The sequence below is a fragment of the Pezoporus flaviventris genome, unplaced genomic scaffold (assembly GCF_033815535.1).
Source record: "Pezoporus flaviventris isolate CSIRO_AGI_PZ_B2104156 unplaced genomic scaffold, CSIRO_AGI_Pfla_v1 ptg000081l, whole genome shotgun sequence".
Classification (NCBI taxonomy): Eukaryota; Metazoa; Chordata; class Aves; order Psittaciformes; family Psittacidae; genus Pezoporus; species Pezoporus flaviventris.
Window position 1 is genome coordinate 3,740,651 of NW_026892629.1, and position 16,385 is coordinate 3,757,035.

At 37.4% G+C, this 16,385-nt stretch overlaps 1 protein-coding gene across 6 annotated transcripts in view; it reads right to left on the reverse strand.

The window, feature by feature from the left end:
• LAMA2 (laminin subunit alpha 2) overlaps positions 1-16,385 on the reverse strand; it is a 368,512-nt gene that overhangs the window by 107,882 nt on the left and 244,245 nt on the right. For all 6 annotated transcript variants that reach the window (XM_061474973.1, XM_061474970.1, XM_061474968.1 and 3 more), the window contains 6 exons: positions 14,720-14,956; positions 11,227-11,370; positions 8,771-8,950; positions 7,809-7,997; positions 7,478-7,716; positions 2,398-2,515 (listed from right to left, as the gene is read on the reverse strand). In XM_061474973.1, coding sequence (XP_061330957.1) covers positions 2,398-2,515; positions 7,478-7,716; positions 7,809-7,997; positions 8,771-8,950; positions 11,227-11,370; positions 14,720-14,956 — 1,107 coding nt within the window. The remainder of the gene's footprint in view (positions 1-2,397; positions 2,516-7,477; positions 7,717-7,808; positions 7,998-8,770; positions 8,951-11,226; positions 11,371-14,719; positions 14,957-16,385) is intronic.

Genomic DNA, 16,385 nt, shown 5'->3' on the forward strand with positions numbered 1-16,385 from the left:
GATTATCGGTTGGTGGGTGGTGAGCGGTTGCATTCTCCTCCCTTGTTATTTCCCTTATCATTATTATTATTGGTGGCAGCACCAGTGGTTTGTGTTATACCTTAGTTACTGGAATGTTCTTATCTCAACCTGTGGGAGTTACATTCTTTTGATTCTCCTCCCCATCTCTCCAGGGGTGGGGGGGGAGGAAAGGCGGGGGAGTGAGAGAGCAGGCTGCGTGGCTGCGTTGCCGACTGGGCTTAAACCACGACACTGTATAACGCAATCCTATAAAACATATGAAGGAAGCAGAGTTCTCACAGATAACAGAGTATCTTCCCTTTCATTTACTCACTCCAGATTTTTTCCTACCACTAGGTTGGGGGAACTCTTTACAAGATCACACTTAGAATATCTGAGGGAGCTGCAGAATATTCAAGGTGTTGCTCAATGCTACCTCCATCTAGCGATTGCAGCAAAGGCATCTGGAATTGCTAGTACTGCTTAAAAGTGAAAACATGGTGGTTTTCAAACATAAAGACTGACAACCTCATCATCAAGAGCACAGAAAGACAAAAATATTAACTTCTGTAGACAGCGTATTACATCTTAAAACAGTTTCCCTGGTACCTATTGTAAGATACATCTTACAAAAGCATACAAGTCAGCTGAATCTCTTTAAAATCTAGGTAATTTTGAAACATTCAATCTTCAATATGAAAATACTTATGTAAGCAAAAAAATAAATATAATGCATGTACAAGGGGCACCAAGCTCACTTAGTTGACCAACACCAGAAAATTTGTCAAGCTTCAGCAAGAAGGACAACTTTCAGGACAAAAATTTCTACCAGTATCAGATCCATTTTCTTTTATTTTAAGACATAGTGATTTGACTGCTTCTAAGAACAAAGCAAAATACACTATTCAGACCATGTTCCATAATTTCTGCTCCTTTTAACAAGCAGCTCCATCATTTACATAAGGGGTACTGAAATTTGATAGCAGGCAGGCTTCTGTGTGTGGGCTGTGCAAGATCTTGTGTGAGTCCTATAACAGCACTAGAAGAACAATAATTGTGGTGGAGTAAAATGGAAAAGTATCTGCCAGAACTCAGTGGCCCTTTTCAAGGTATTTTCATAGATCCACTTGGATAAAACACAAGCATTCATAAAAATGACAGTTTGAGCAAGCACAGTAAACATTTCCTAAAGCTTTGAAAACATCTTCCATGAAACTTCTTTCATGAAGCACAGACATGCTAAAGAAAGGTTCTCATCTACATTTTTAATACTTTTGCAGTACTATTTTGGGCAGTCAAACACGTTAAATGAAAGCAAAACAGACAACTTTCATCTGGTTAGTGGTGGTCCACAAAGGCATGCTATTGGAAGATTCAAGAGGAAAGATCTGGGAATCTACAGGTTCTCAACCATTAACTGCTTTTTTGACCAGATATTCAGGATGCACTATTTCATGTTCTGATTTTGAAATGACTTTTTAAAATTTTGTTGTTATTTGTTGTAACACAAATATTTAAGAAATCAGAATTGAAATATTGCTTAGCCTTTTTTCAGAATGAAAAATTTCAATCAGTCATACAGCTATTAAAAATTTATATTTGAATGATAAACAAAGCAAACTTAAAAATCTGTAAAGCCTCTACAGAATTCTAAAAATCTGCATGGCTCTGTTTAGAGTGCTTGGTGCTACAATTTTAATAACACTCTTTTGTTTTCAAATTTGTTTTTATACTTTGTTTGGTGAATTTCACTCAACTGACAGATATTTAAATTTTTAGGAACAAGTAGCATGTAATCTTTAATTATTCACTATTACAAATGTTAATTTGTAGTTTACTTGCAACTATCAATAATTTACAGATTTTTATTTTTTTTTTTATTTGACATAGAGGTTTCCTGTATTTTTCTCTGCCGATTTTTATGAATTACAGTAATGATAAATTGATGCACATTGTTCAGTCATTTGGAAGATATAATATTGTAACTACGTTGTGTATTATGGCCTCACCATAACACAAAAGCAGCACAATCTGTTGTAACTACAATCCGTATTACGATAGTATTATGCCCTTCTCTGTCCAAAAAGGCTTGATCAATCAGCATCAGCCACCCAATTCAGCCTTGGAGATGCTGACCCAGTAAAGCTCACTTTTGTGTATTGTATTCTAAATATTTGAGGCATTGCCATGGTTTCAGTGGCATATTTGCTTAAAGCAAAAAAAAAAAAAAAGGCACTTAAATTCCTTGTGGGAGAGATACCTGAGAGAGAAAGAGTAATAGTAATTAAACTAAGGGAGAGTCGTTGCCAGTTAAATGAACTGATACTCTTATCACAATTTATTAATCAATGGACCAAAGAAAATACCCGAAGACCAGAAGTCAGGATAGTACTGTACCTCACAAGATAAGCCGGAATAACCCAACGGGCAGTCACATTTCTCAATCAAGTAAGCCTGAGGAGTCATCCCAGATACAGCACCTCCTTCAGCAACTTCCATTGAGATCTCAGAAATTCTGGGAAAAAAAGAAAAAAAAGAGCAAGCAACTCAAATGAGATTAACCAAGCACTAGCTTAGTCCCAGCTAGTTCACAGTCAGCTGGCATGGAAACAAAACCAGTCTTACTTGGCTGTTTGTAGGCTTCTTGATCCACAGCAGACAAACAGAACTATTTTTAACTCTCCTAAGGAACAAGAAAGCTACCTCTACCTCCAGTCTCTAGGCACTAGTATAACTAACGTTTCTCTTCTGTTTGATTCTCTTTTTTTTTTTTTTTAATTTCTTTTCAGCCAAACTATTAACAAAAGCTCATATCTGATTCTTCACTTGGAGGGACTCATTAAGAAATTGAAGTCACATATTTAATGCAGTCCAATTTATGACTCTCAGAGGTATGGTAGTAAAATTGTTCACTTAATGAGCTTTTAATGAGGCAACTATTTCAAAAGACAAAATCTATCCTCGGCAACTAAAGCAACCTAACAAGCTCTAGAGCAGACTTCAAAGACATTGGACATGAGCCTTTTTAGCAGGAATTTTAAAATCTGTAGTCAGATACATGTTTTGGGGGGTGGGTTTTTGGTGTGGGTTTGCTTTATTTTTTATTTTTCTTCACTTTTTTCCTTAGAAATAATGTAGACACATAAGCAATTTAGAGTAAACTACAGAAGAATCTGCTAGTATCAGAAAAGGACATGTTTTATGGTAGAATTTCTGACATTTTAACTGTCCAAACATTTATTTGATTACATTTATATTAATACTCTTGCCTCCCAACCACTCCTTGTCTTTATAGCATGCATGCTGACCTGCCAAATAGGGTTGACTATATCATGGACAAAGACACCCAACATAATATCTAATGAATTATACTTAATCCTAATAATGTGGTTATTTTAACTTACTTTTTATTTCGGGGGGGTGTTAGTTTGCTGAAATGAATGCTATGATCTGGAACCCTTTACTGTCTTTGAAAAACAAGAAGGACAGGATAGTGTAAATTTTAAAGCTTCAAGTATAATGCCAAGCTAAGAGAACATGTGACTAACCAGCTGAATAAATGTTCGTAATGCTGCTGGGGTCCACTCATTAAGTGTCTGTGTATAGTGCTAATGCAGAGGAGCTCACAGAACTGCTCATCTTCTCCCCATGCTCACAGTCTATCATCTATCTACTCCCAAACCTTGGTAACTGAGTGGCTGAATGAGGCTTTTCTGCACATTGGCATATTGGCACCAATGTCAGGATGACTGTAGGAAATGCAAACATCCACTGCTGAACTAGATGAGACTTTTGTGTGTGAGCTTTCGTAGGCAGACCCATACCTCTTGATACTTTCTGTCAATGCAAAATCCCCAAATCATCTAGTAATTTAAACCCTGTTCTTGCTATCTGAACACAGGGGTTTAGTGGACCAGAGAAATTGAACAAAAAAAAAACCCAAGCAAACAAAGCCAGGTCAAAACAGAAGACTGAAGAAGAAGAGAGCAAAACCATTCAGATCTGTCAATGTAAACTTACATTGAAATCTCTGTACACTTAATGGAAAACCAAAATGAAATCTGCCTCCCCATCGTCTTCAAGGCTGAGGCAATGGTCTGTATGGTGCAAAAAACCTATTTGCAGTCAGAAAGCTGTATTTACATAATAATATACTCTGGGACTACAAAGATACCTGCTGTTAGAGTGAAAATGTTACTTAAGGAAGGTCGGGCTTGGTTGATTCCTGGAAAATGTCTAATAGGCAGCAGTCAAACAACTGCTACCTGATCAGTGTCAGGGATATTGAAATAATTTACAGTCAAATTGAAAGCATACTTCCAATTCAAACTAATTTATTATCACAGCCCAGTTGCCTAAAAAGCAAAACAAAATCTAATAAAAGAAATGTTTCAATTTAGAGCAGCAAATGTGAAAATGAGGGCAACAAAATGGAACAATATAGGAAAAAAATGTTTGGCTTTGGATTCTGAGCAGAAACCTCTAAATCACTAGTAATGCTGCAGCTTTGAAGCAGAAACAACATTATCACTGCTGCTAAAGTACATAGCTAATAACAGTGCTAACGCTAGAACTAGGCTATTTGTGTTTCCAACTGCTGCTGCTGCTTTGACTTAATTTTAAAATGCTTTTCCTGTATTTTATCACTTACCTGCAGCTTTTAAAATCTGCAATTGAAGATAAAGCACTATTATAAACTTTAAAAGATTTTAAAATACTTCATATATAATATTTTCCTCCTCCCATCAACAGTTTCTTTTGTTTTATACTTTTCAGCTATGCACAGATAGAAAGAGAAGCTTTACTAGTTTAGAACAGAGCCCATATTCAGAAAGCACAACACACTATTTAAACAAATGCTTTATTATAAGTCACTTAACTCTAACCTATGTTTAAAGTTGAGCATAAATATTGTCTTTCAGAGGGTCTCAACATATTTTTAATAAAAGCCTTCAATTCTTAAGCAAGCTAATATCCCACTAACCTTTAAAAACATTTTGGGGGATTTATTTTGTGATCTTAAGCAAAACTTCCTCTGAAATCATTCAAGGTGCTAACTTGAAAAGAATAATAATGTTTATTTTCTACTTAAAGTCTTTGATGCCATGTGAGGAATGTTACCTGTGTAGCTAGAGAGATCATAAAAATCTACTGTAACATAACCACCTCCAAAATCAAACATGATATTGTATGCAAGGTCATGACTTCAAATTGACAGTTACAAGAAAGACCAGATGAACTCTGCTAAGTCCTGCTGTCATACAGAATGTCCATTCTGAAATGCGATGCTGTAAAAATCTAATCTGATTCTTGAAGTGCCACGTTGCAAACCTGCCATGAAACTTAAAAGTCTTCCTCTGTTCTGCTATATGCTTCATTACTAGGTATCCTTGATAAAATGTTGTATTACAATGCAGGTGTAGTTCAGCCACAGTGCACCTCAGAACAAAATCATGAAAATGGAGGCTTGTTTTTATAACTTCGCTTATGATGCTAACCTGAGATAGGATTTGATTTTTGCTTCCACAGCTGGACTAGGATCTGTAGTGCATAAAGTGAAGAGAAGGGAGAAGCACACACAAAATACAGATATGCTTCTCAAATTTTCCATGTCGTGTTGGAGTTACTTTCATAACTCATTTCATGGGAATTCCCTGGACTTATAATACAATACCCTAAATGGACTATGTCAAAAATAAATGAAACCAACGTTCAACCTTTATGGCATCTGTTGTTAGTATTTAGCATCTAGCCACTGCAAGCTGGATGAATACTTTTCTGTAAATAATACACTTTAAATAGAGACAATAGCAGCAACAATTAATATGATTTCTGCCACACGATGCTGCAAAGTTGCATGATATTTGCCACTGCTATTCACCCTCCAGCTCAAAAGGTCATGTTCTTACAGACCTATCTGTAGTCTCGTAATCTAGAAACAATTTAGCCTATCAGTTTTATGACAGACTCATTAAATGGACCTCTGAAGACCTGTGGAGTTTATCTCCAATTACTACTGTGCTCTTGCTAATAAATTTTGTTTTCAAAATATATTGTAAATTCATCATTAAAAACTTTTAGGAACAGTCTATGTAATCTGTTCCAGAACTTTCTTACACCCAGGAATGTTTTTCTCATGTCTAATGTGAATTTTTCCGGCTGCAGTTTAAGCTCTTTTCTTTTTTGACTTATACCAGGGCAACAGAGAACTAATTTTTTTCTTTCTTTTTATGACAACATTTTAGGAACAATTTCTAGTTTCTAAATAAATCTGGTTGTCTACATCTTGTCTTACAGGTAATATTTTCCAATCTGTGATAACGATCACTATTATCCTTTAAACATTAATACTTTTTTCTTGAATTCCAGTATCCAGAACTTGATGCTTTGGCTTTACTAGAGTTGGGTGGAAGTAAAAGATTAATTTTTTAAACTTTGTAGGCTGTATCTGTTCAGCTAGAATATTAGCATTTCTCAACAAGAATATAATTACTGAATCATGTTCACCTGGTGATATGTTGTAAACAACAGACCTGTCTTTGAGTGGTGGCTCTTGAATATCTCCAGGGAAGGAGACAGTATCTCTGGGCAACCTATTCCAGTGCTTAGTCACCCCCACAGTGAAGAACTTCTTCCTCATATTCAGGTGAATCTTCCTGTGTCCAAGAGCCTGTTGACTCTTGTGTTATCACCTGGCACCACCAAGAAGAGACTGGCACCATCCTTTTGACACCCTCCCTTCAGATAGTCCTATACATTGATCAGATCCCCTGGAGCCTTCTCTTCTCTATGCTGAATAGGCCCAGACTCCTCAGCTTTTCTCATAAGAAAGATGCTCCAGACCCTTAATGATTCTAGTAGCCCTTCACTGGACTTGCTCAAGGAGCTCCATGTCTCTCTTATACTGGACAGTCCAGAACTGCACATAGTACTCCAGGTAAGGCTAAGAGGGAGGATTACCTCCCTCAACTTGCTGGCAATGCTTTTCTTGATGCAGTCCATGTGTGCCTTCTTGCCCACAAGGGCACATGGCTGGCTCATAGACAACTTCTTGTCCACCAGGACCTCCATCTCCTTCTTTGCAATGCTACTGTCCAGCATTTCTCATTTCCCACTTGCAAAAGAAAATTCCTTCATATGCTAACATCTATATTTAATTACAGCAGCATGTTTTCATAGAGTAGACATTCATACAAAAAATATTTTGGGTTTGTTACAGCATACATGTTCTTATATGTGTTTTCTATTCTAGGATCCTGAAAATAAAGACTTCATTTGTCTATTATGATTTAAATTTTCTGGTAAATAAAATTTCCCTCACCTGTATCTTTTGCTATGCTGAATGCCAATTCCTGTTCTTCTCAGCAACTGCTTATAGCTGATGTTATGAATAAATATACTGCTCAGAATAGCTGAGAGCTCTATCAGGTTATCTGTGACTACTGCATTATTTCAGACCACTGCATGAAATAGTTACCTGCTCTGCCTCATGATATTGCCATGAGTAGCCTTAATAAGAATGTAATGAACATCATACAACACATTCAGGAAGTCTTCCCGGGACACAGGTCTACTCGGTCTTGATTCATCTCCATAATATTTCCAGGTGAAATCTGCAGGGGACACAGTCCTGTTGATACCTGGGTCATCATGATAATATTCCCAGGGCAGAGTGTTTCTGGCTCTTTGGTCATCACCATAATATCCCCATTCATGCTGAAAGAAAGTAATACAAAACCAGATTAACAACAGTATTACAAAGAAGCAGGTGCTTAAGTTCTAGGGAAAAAAGCAGATAGAAACATTACCTCTGTCATCTCTATCTCATGCCTTGTCAACTGTCCAATCAGAGGGGCAGCCATATGTCGGACAATGATCCTCGTATTGGTAGGAGGCCCACCTCTTATGACGATTTGTGGGTAGTAAGTAGAAAAACCAGTCTCTTCTCGTGCTTCGAAGTAGATTGCGTATTTTAGTTTCCCTCCATAAGCGGTCAGCTAACAAGGCACAAAAAGAAAACTCATTTTCAGTTAGCTAAAAATAAATTCCTGGGCATACGTAGGAGCTAGATACACTCTGCACCTGTGAGCAGTCTGATGAATGTGCACGTGGTAGAAAATAGCAATAAATGCTTTTGGGACTCTACGGGGACGAGGGCTGTGTTCAAAAATACCCATCAGCAAAATGTTATTGTACTACACTAAAAACAAAATGTTATCCGTTTCTTTATATGTGCCTTAGTGCTCTACAAGGTTCATGTTTAGAGAAAGAAACATCTAAGCTTTCCCAAACCAAACCAAGAAATAGCAAAAGGGCAAAATAAACTGTCACAGAGGTAATAAAAATATCCAAAAGGAGGGTTATTTCAATCATTTTCTCCTGTGTAACTTACAAAGATCCGGCACTTTTTTATTTAAAATGGAGAGAAAGATAAAGCTATGAGAGTTATATGAAATTAATGCAGCTTAATTTTTCAAATAATATTTTTATGAGAGGATCAATCTGTGAAGAAATATTACATGTTACAGTCTGTAAATATTTATTATAAAATAGTGTTTATGTTACACACTTATGAATTTCCATTATAATGGAGCACATAATTTTAAATAATGGAGTGGCATTACTTTTCTTTTGAAGCACCTTCCACTGCGTGAAGCCATTTTTATTGGAAGGGAAAAAATTGTTGTAAAATACAAATAGAAGATATAAAAAAAATCCTCCCAAAATAAAAAAAAATCCATGTAATTATTCAGTGGAGTTTAATGTTTACCTTTCGTCCCTCAAACTGCTCTGGAAGTCTCCAGTAAACAGGTTCTGACCGCAGATCCCTCATCACCTCTTCTATATTTGCTACTATTTCAGGAGGCTGGAATGCAATCCCTGCATGAGTGCTGCGCTGAAGCTTTTCATCCACCAGTGGCAGAATCATTTGCTCTGGCTTCAAGGTCACCTATGTATATTCAAAAAAATCAAGAAAAAGATCAAGTCCTTTTTTCCCCTTTAGTTATACATAGCGATAATGATGACTTCCCCTCCCGCCCTTTGCACCTTGTCCTCATCTTAACAAAGAATGCACTAACACTGGTTAAAATAGTTTCATCAGCAAACGATCCCATCATTTTTATTGAAGCAATTTTCATAGCACTATTTCAGTCTCAGGCTTCTTCTCTTCAGAGTGTGAGAAATGTACCTTAGGAAGAAGCATACTTCTCACCAACACTTACTATACATCACTGGGGCTCTGGAAAACAGTGCCTAACTCCTTGGTACTTTCACTCAATATTCAAGCCAAGAGTTCTCCAGACAATACACAGAGAGTTTCTCTTAACTCTAAATTCAGATTTAATAAAAAATATAAGGATGCCACTTTGATATTTGTAACTTCCTTAGACTTGATGAAAGAGTCTACAGAAATATCAACTCATATAGAAATCATTATTGTGATCAAAAACTGTAATAAGAGTCTTAGTAATTCTGTGCAGATGAAAATATCACAAGAAGTGTGTGAACAAATGCAAAGGGCTGGTATCAAAATTGCTTTCTCTCAAAGGCTGAGGAAAACAAGGAAAACAAATGCAGAGTCATAACTGTAACAGTCATCCCATCAACAGGCTGTTCACAAGATAGGGATCAAGTAATGAGGAATCATCCAAGCCCTGTACTGTACTTTAAATATTTTGGTATTTCCATTTATAGAAGCATATATGGGCTGATTAAGAAGCATTCTTAATATTGCCATCCCTAAGTGAGAGCTCCTATCATAACTGTATTCTACTGTTTACTACTTTAGACATCAAGAAAGCGCTCAACACATTTGAATTTCAGATGAGCTTTGCCTTACATAGGAGAAAGTTTGCTGGTTTAAACATGTTTAATGCCATTTGATGCACCTGAGAGTATCTGAAATAGCCATCCACAGCTGGCAGAACCCTGTCTCTCTCTCAGTCTACAACTCTGAATCAGTTCTGAAATAGATTACAGTACCAAAACCTAAATGACACATGGACATACACTTGTTTAGATATGAGCATAAATATTAATCCAGAGACACAAAATAATCAAGATGTTTCTGATTATGTTTCAGAACCATGTAAACTGTATAAACTATGTTTCTGCCTTGTGCTGCCACACAGGTCAAACCAAATTTTTCCAGAACTGTTGCTGTCATGGAACTTGATTAAATTTTATGACTTGTCAGTCTTTTACAGCCTTTCATCTCCAGCCTACCAGCATATGATGGGCAAAATTGAAATAATGAGAAAAACTGTGTCAGATCACGATAAATCACTCCACCCATTGGGAAGGGAAAGAGGTGCACCTTGATTTCAGCCTAAAATATCTTTATCCAGCTGACGCTTGTGCATGACAAGTCAGGGGCTTTGGCTGATTTGCATTCAAAGACATTCCCTCTATGCTTGACATGCTTTCTAGCAGTGATATGACTGACCATTTGAGGGGACTGAAACAGCCATTTTCCATCAGAAATAGCTCCTCCAGAATGTAACTGTGGAGATGGCACAGCAGCAATGGTACGCAGCAGTCTCGATATGTGGTTTGTGCTTGTTTTACAGATAAATGGAGAGATCCACTCTACCTAATTTGTCAGTCCAGCATAGGTCTGAAGGCCCTCTTCTACAAAAAGACAGAGCTCTCTGTTTGCTCTGATGGATTATACTTTCCCATTCTTTGTCTTAAATGAGCTTCAATAAGCTTTTTCTTTTTTTTTTTTTAATAAGAAAAAAAAACCAACCAAACCAAAACTAAACCAATCAATTGAAAAACTCTAAACTACAAAAGCTTAAACAAGAAAGCAATAACAGTGAAAATTAACAGACTACTTGAGCCATGTGAGATCTGTGCTGGACAATAAGCACCTGTGACCCTTGCATAAACCTGGGTAAAGTGTATCATATACCAGAGACTATATTACAATGCACTGGAAAGCATAATTTCCCCACATGACTAGCTTGCCCTTTCCTGAGCTTTATACAGCTTTACTTTGGCTTGATGTCCTTTCACTGTTTTTCTTATCTACTTATTTACCTTTAAAGCCTATACCCTGATTGTCTAACGGAACATACTGCTCTCTCCACTTCTCAAAGTATAAAGAGGAAAATGATAGCTTAAATGTTTGGCCATTTTCTAGCTACCTCTCAGTGCCTGACTAAAAGATGCCAGCAGGAAACAAAATTATCACATTACATGGCTCAGCAGTTTCCTACTCACCCACATGCGAATCAGCCCCCTTGCCTCACTGCACTGTGTAGTCAGGCCAAAGCAATAGCACTTGCTGCAGCCAAGTGGGTTTCTGGCAGAGAGACCAAATGTACCAGACTTGCACCTGTCACAGTGGACACCTTCCACATTAACCTGGAAAAGAGAGAGCATTTAAAAACATATAAAATAAAAAAAGAAGACAAGCTTTGTTTTGCGGTAGTAATAAGAAAATCATACAGTACTTACAGTAACAGGGTGCAGAAAAAAATAACAGTAAGTGTAAGGAAATATTCAAGGAACTTCCTGGCTTCTTATCGTGTGTGTATGCAAACATACACAGTTAATGTAATCAAGGCATTTCCATTTGAATTCACTCAGAGCTACTGCTCTGAGCAATGGAGTTGGCTTCAAACTGACAGTTGTAAGCAGAGTAAAATCAAGTGGCACTTTGGGCATGACATACTCAATAGCTGATTGCAAAGACAAGAACAAATATGTCCTTCTGAAATTGCCAGAGTTAATCAAGCCTTTTGTGTAATAGGAATTAGCTTTGACAGGTTAGAATGTTTGAGGTACAGTGCTAAACGTTCTTGCTGAGGAACATATTTTAATGGAAATATTGTAGAGAAAAGCTTTCCTCTCTTTGTGATTGTTTTCCACATCACTGAACAGCATTAACAAGGCTGAAACGTTTCAGTGTTGTAATGTCAATGCTTTTATTTTCATTTTTTAATTAGTCTAAATAAAAAGCTATACCAGAAACATAAAAATGTAAAATACTGGAGAAGGCTTTTGTTTTGTTTGCTTCAGAATGTCACTGAACAGTTCATCAAGCAACCTCCTTCCACTGGAACAGAAAGGTATGTGGGGTACTGTATCTCCATCAAACAGAAGACTGGTGCATATGATGAAAACAGTGAGAAGGCTGGAGCACCTTTCCTACAAAGACAGTCTGAGAGCTGAAGTTATCCAGCCTGGAGAAGAAAAGGCTCAGGGGAGACTTTATAACAGTCTTCTAACACCTAAAGAGGGGGCTACAAGAAAGCTGAAAAGGGTTTTGTTTTGTTTTTTTTTACAAGGGCATGTAGTGACAGGAAAGGGCAGAATGGCTTTAAAATGAAAGAGGGTAGGTTTAGATTGGATATGGGGAGGAAGTTCTGTACTGTGAGGGTGGTGGGGTGCTGGAGCAGGTTGCCTAGAGGGGTGGGGGCTGCCCCATACCTGGAAGTGTTTAAGGACACATTGGACGGGGCTTTGAGCGAGCTGGTAGTGTAGAAGGTGTCCCTGCCCACAGCAGAGGGGTTGGAAGTAGATGATCTTTAAGGTCCCTTCCAACCCAAACTATTGTGTGGTTCTATGATTCTATTTGATATGATAGGGTCAGATACACAGTAATTTATGCATAGCCTTCTAAAACCATTTTCATACTGTGACTAAGGTATTTAAAAGAAACCACCGATATGGAAGCTCTGGTTGGCTTTTCCTCAACACAGCCCCTCCCCCTTTTATTTTTTCCTCTTGAGAGTAATGTGAAGAAGCCAATCTAAAGAACAAATACAACTTTCTGAATGTTACACAGGAAATCAACACATTCCCACAGATTTACCATTTTTTAACCCTCATTTCTACATGCAACCGTGTAACTCTCTCAGCAAATGTGCCTGCACTGTACTTAGCCTAGATTTTGCTCCTGTTTGTCAGGGCTGACAAAGGGGCTCCTGGGCCTTTGAAAGCTCATTTCTGCAGCTAAAACAGCAGGCTTAAATGGGAACAATTACCATTCTATAAAAATCTAGCTTCCTCAATATATAACTCCTTCAAAAAAGTTACACAAAAGGTTAACAACCCTAAATTTAAATTCAACACCAGGTTTAAATTCTGAACAAAGAAAAAAAAAATCTGCTGACTTAATTCAGTATTATTTGTTCATTTTCTGTCATAAATTGTGAATTTTACTTGCTTTGCATTTGGTTTCATGTAAATTTCAGTTTCTTATCATTAATCATCAGCTAAATATATACTGTTAATTTACACTCACAGAAACAGAGAAGTAGATATATTAGTTTTAAAATGATAAACAAGCATTTCTCCAGTTCTATTTAAATATGCCATAAACCCCCATTATTTCTACTTAATGCTTACAACAGCTACAAGAAAGACAGTGATATACTAGACATAAGCGAGAATAGGGGCACTGAGATGGTTAAAGGGGTTGAAGAACATCATGTATCAGAAGCTACAAGAATTGAGATACTTCTGTTTTTTCATTTCAGGAATGACATAGGACAAATAACACTGAGTTTTACTCAGTCTATGTGATTAACACACTTTAATTTTCTTATGATCTCACCATCAAATGGATTAGTATATGATCCATAGAATGATGTTTTCTGTTCACATACATCAGAAAAATGGGAGGGTGGTCAAGCAGTTTGCACAAAGAGGTTGTGAAATACCCATCCTTGAAAGTACTGCCTCAGCAATGTCTTTCAAACAATGCACCAGACCTCTACAGGTCTCTTTCAAACTAATTTGTTCTACAGCTCCTCCACTGAGTCTATCCTTAAATTCAAAATGAAGCGACTGGTTCCTATTTAACAAAAGAATTAGCTGGCAATTCAATCATTTAAATTCATCCTTCCACTTTACTAGCTTTTTGTCTCAATACAGTCCCTAAAGAAGAAGAATGAATCAAAATCAAAGAAGGAATCTATAGAGGTCACTTTTAAAAACCTTCTCCTTGAAACAGGACTATTACCAACACTAGCTCAGGATATCCATGACTCTTTTTAGCCAACTCTCGAAAACTTCCAAGATGGGAATTTTACAACCTTTCTGGATAATGTGTTCCACTGCTGCATAACCCTCCTACTGATTTTTTTTTTCCTAATATCCAACCCACAATTCCCAAGCTGCCACTTGAAGCTGTTGTCCCTTGTCACATCTTTTGCTCCTATCAGCAGGGACTGATTCCAAGAACAATTACAAATAAGAATGCTGTAGGTGATGATGCCAAAAGTCTTTGCTTTAGTGGTCCTGAATTGTATCTGGTCTACTCAAAAGAACATTTACTATTGCAGTGAATTCTACTCTTAAAATTATCATTATTGACTCCCTTCAAGTAATGTTGTACAAAGAACTAGCACTGTGACATACGGTCATTACTGAGGTGTTTGCTTTTAATTTGCCAAACATCTGAACCAGAATTGTATTGAATGGGGCTAAATTGTCAATAGTTCTGTAAGAACAGGAAGAAATACAAAGTGAGAAGAGAGCCTAAGTGGATGCTATCCTGGCAACTATTAGTGTGTAAAAAAGCAACTGATAAGTACTTAAGCCTTTCTCTATGTTAGAGTCCTCCCACAGTAGTAAGCATATGCACTATGAAAGACAGCGAGATTTGTCTGCATGTATTGTTGGAACAGGCAAGTAAAAATGTCAGTGAATTTTGGAATAAACTTCTCAGCAGTTTAAGATCAACTTACAATCTTCACTGTCCTACCTTGCAGCTGCATTGGCCAGAATGATCAACACATGAGCACTTCCCCAACTCTGTATCACAGCTGTGTGGATCAGTCCCTGCCGGGAAGCACTGACAAGCAACACACTGTGGATAATTCCAGAAACCCAACCTGCACTCAGTGCATTTATCCCCAGAGAATTCAGGGCGGCAGAAGCAACATCCTGTATTTAAGTCACACTGAGAGCTCAGGGCTCCAACAAGGCTGCAGTCACAGGGCTAAAAAGAGGAGAAACAAGGAGAAAATTGAAATTGTGATTCTGAAAAAAAACCCCCCAAACAAACAACTCGACCCAAAACACCAAAACCCAAACAAAAAAACAACACCCTCCCCCAAAATCCAAACTCAACAAAAAAAGCAACTCACCTCTCTCAAGTATCTAAGTGAATTTCCACTGCCTGAAAGTAACATATCTGAGTTATATAGCTAGGCATTTATATTTCTTCACCAAGGGCCAAGCAATCATGCTAAATATATTTACAACACTGCAGTTGTTGTTGGTTATTTTTTAATGGATATTAGTTATCATTGATAAGTTAGGCACTGAAATCAAATAAATCTAAAAGGGCCAAGGACACTGAGATACTTCATGGACAAAAATAACTTGAAAACTGTAAGTGTCCTCTGAAAAGTGCTTTCTATGCAAATCCTCTGCAGGGCATGTTCAGACCACTTTGTTAAAACTAGAATTGCTCAGGGGCAGTGGTCCCAGTGGTATCTAATTCAATCTTTATTACTCATCCATCAGACTGGTAACTACTCTGTATTCTTTGTACTGTATACAGTAACTTTCTTCATACAAACAGCACCCTTAGATTACATCAATTTCCATGATAAGGGGTACAGATTTAGTCATGTGGTGTCCTGGGAAGTAAACCTGCTCACAGAATGAGACTTGTGCAGGCAGGCAATGATAGAAATAGGTGATTTTTCAGGGAGACTAGATGATGAATATAGAAATAAGCAGCAGGGAAAGCCGCAGGCTTCCAAAGAACAGAAGAGTCCCTCAGTGCTATTACTGTGACTGTACTGCAGAGTTAGCACAGGACATTTGCTGTGATCACTGGCGTGACCAGAATCTTGTATGGAGAAGTTCAGCTTGCAGAAGCAAACTCAGTGCCAGTAGTGCAGGTTACCACAGTAACTGGCATGGAAAGACTTGCTAAAATTAAGGACACAAAGCTCAAATAGAGGAGGAAAATGTGGATTCAGTTTCTAAGCAAAACTGTTTATTACATGAATACTTACCACACCTTTCTTCTGATCTGAAAAGGCCATTTACAAAGAAGGTGACTATGTGCAGGAAACGGTCAAATTCAATCTTTACTGAGTGCCAGAGAAACTATTTAACTACTGGTTAAATGTCTGACTGCTAGACTATTACCTAAGCTAAGAAATAAAACCTGACAGAAAGAACCTTATTCTAAAAGATGCATTTGAACATAAAGCTTAGAAGGCAAATTGCTCGCTATATACTGAAATAGCTTGGTGTGCAATATCAAAACCTAAATTAAAATGTGATGTTACGTTTGTTTTGTGAGCAAGCAGTTTTGTGCAATGCTCTCTATCCCCCTGAGTTATGACATCCCTGGAAATCTTCTACAAAGAGCGCAAGCAGCAGATTCACATCTCACTTTGCAGAAATTA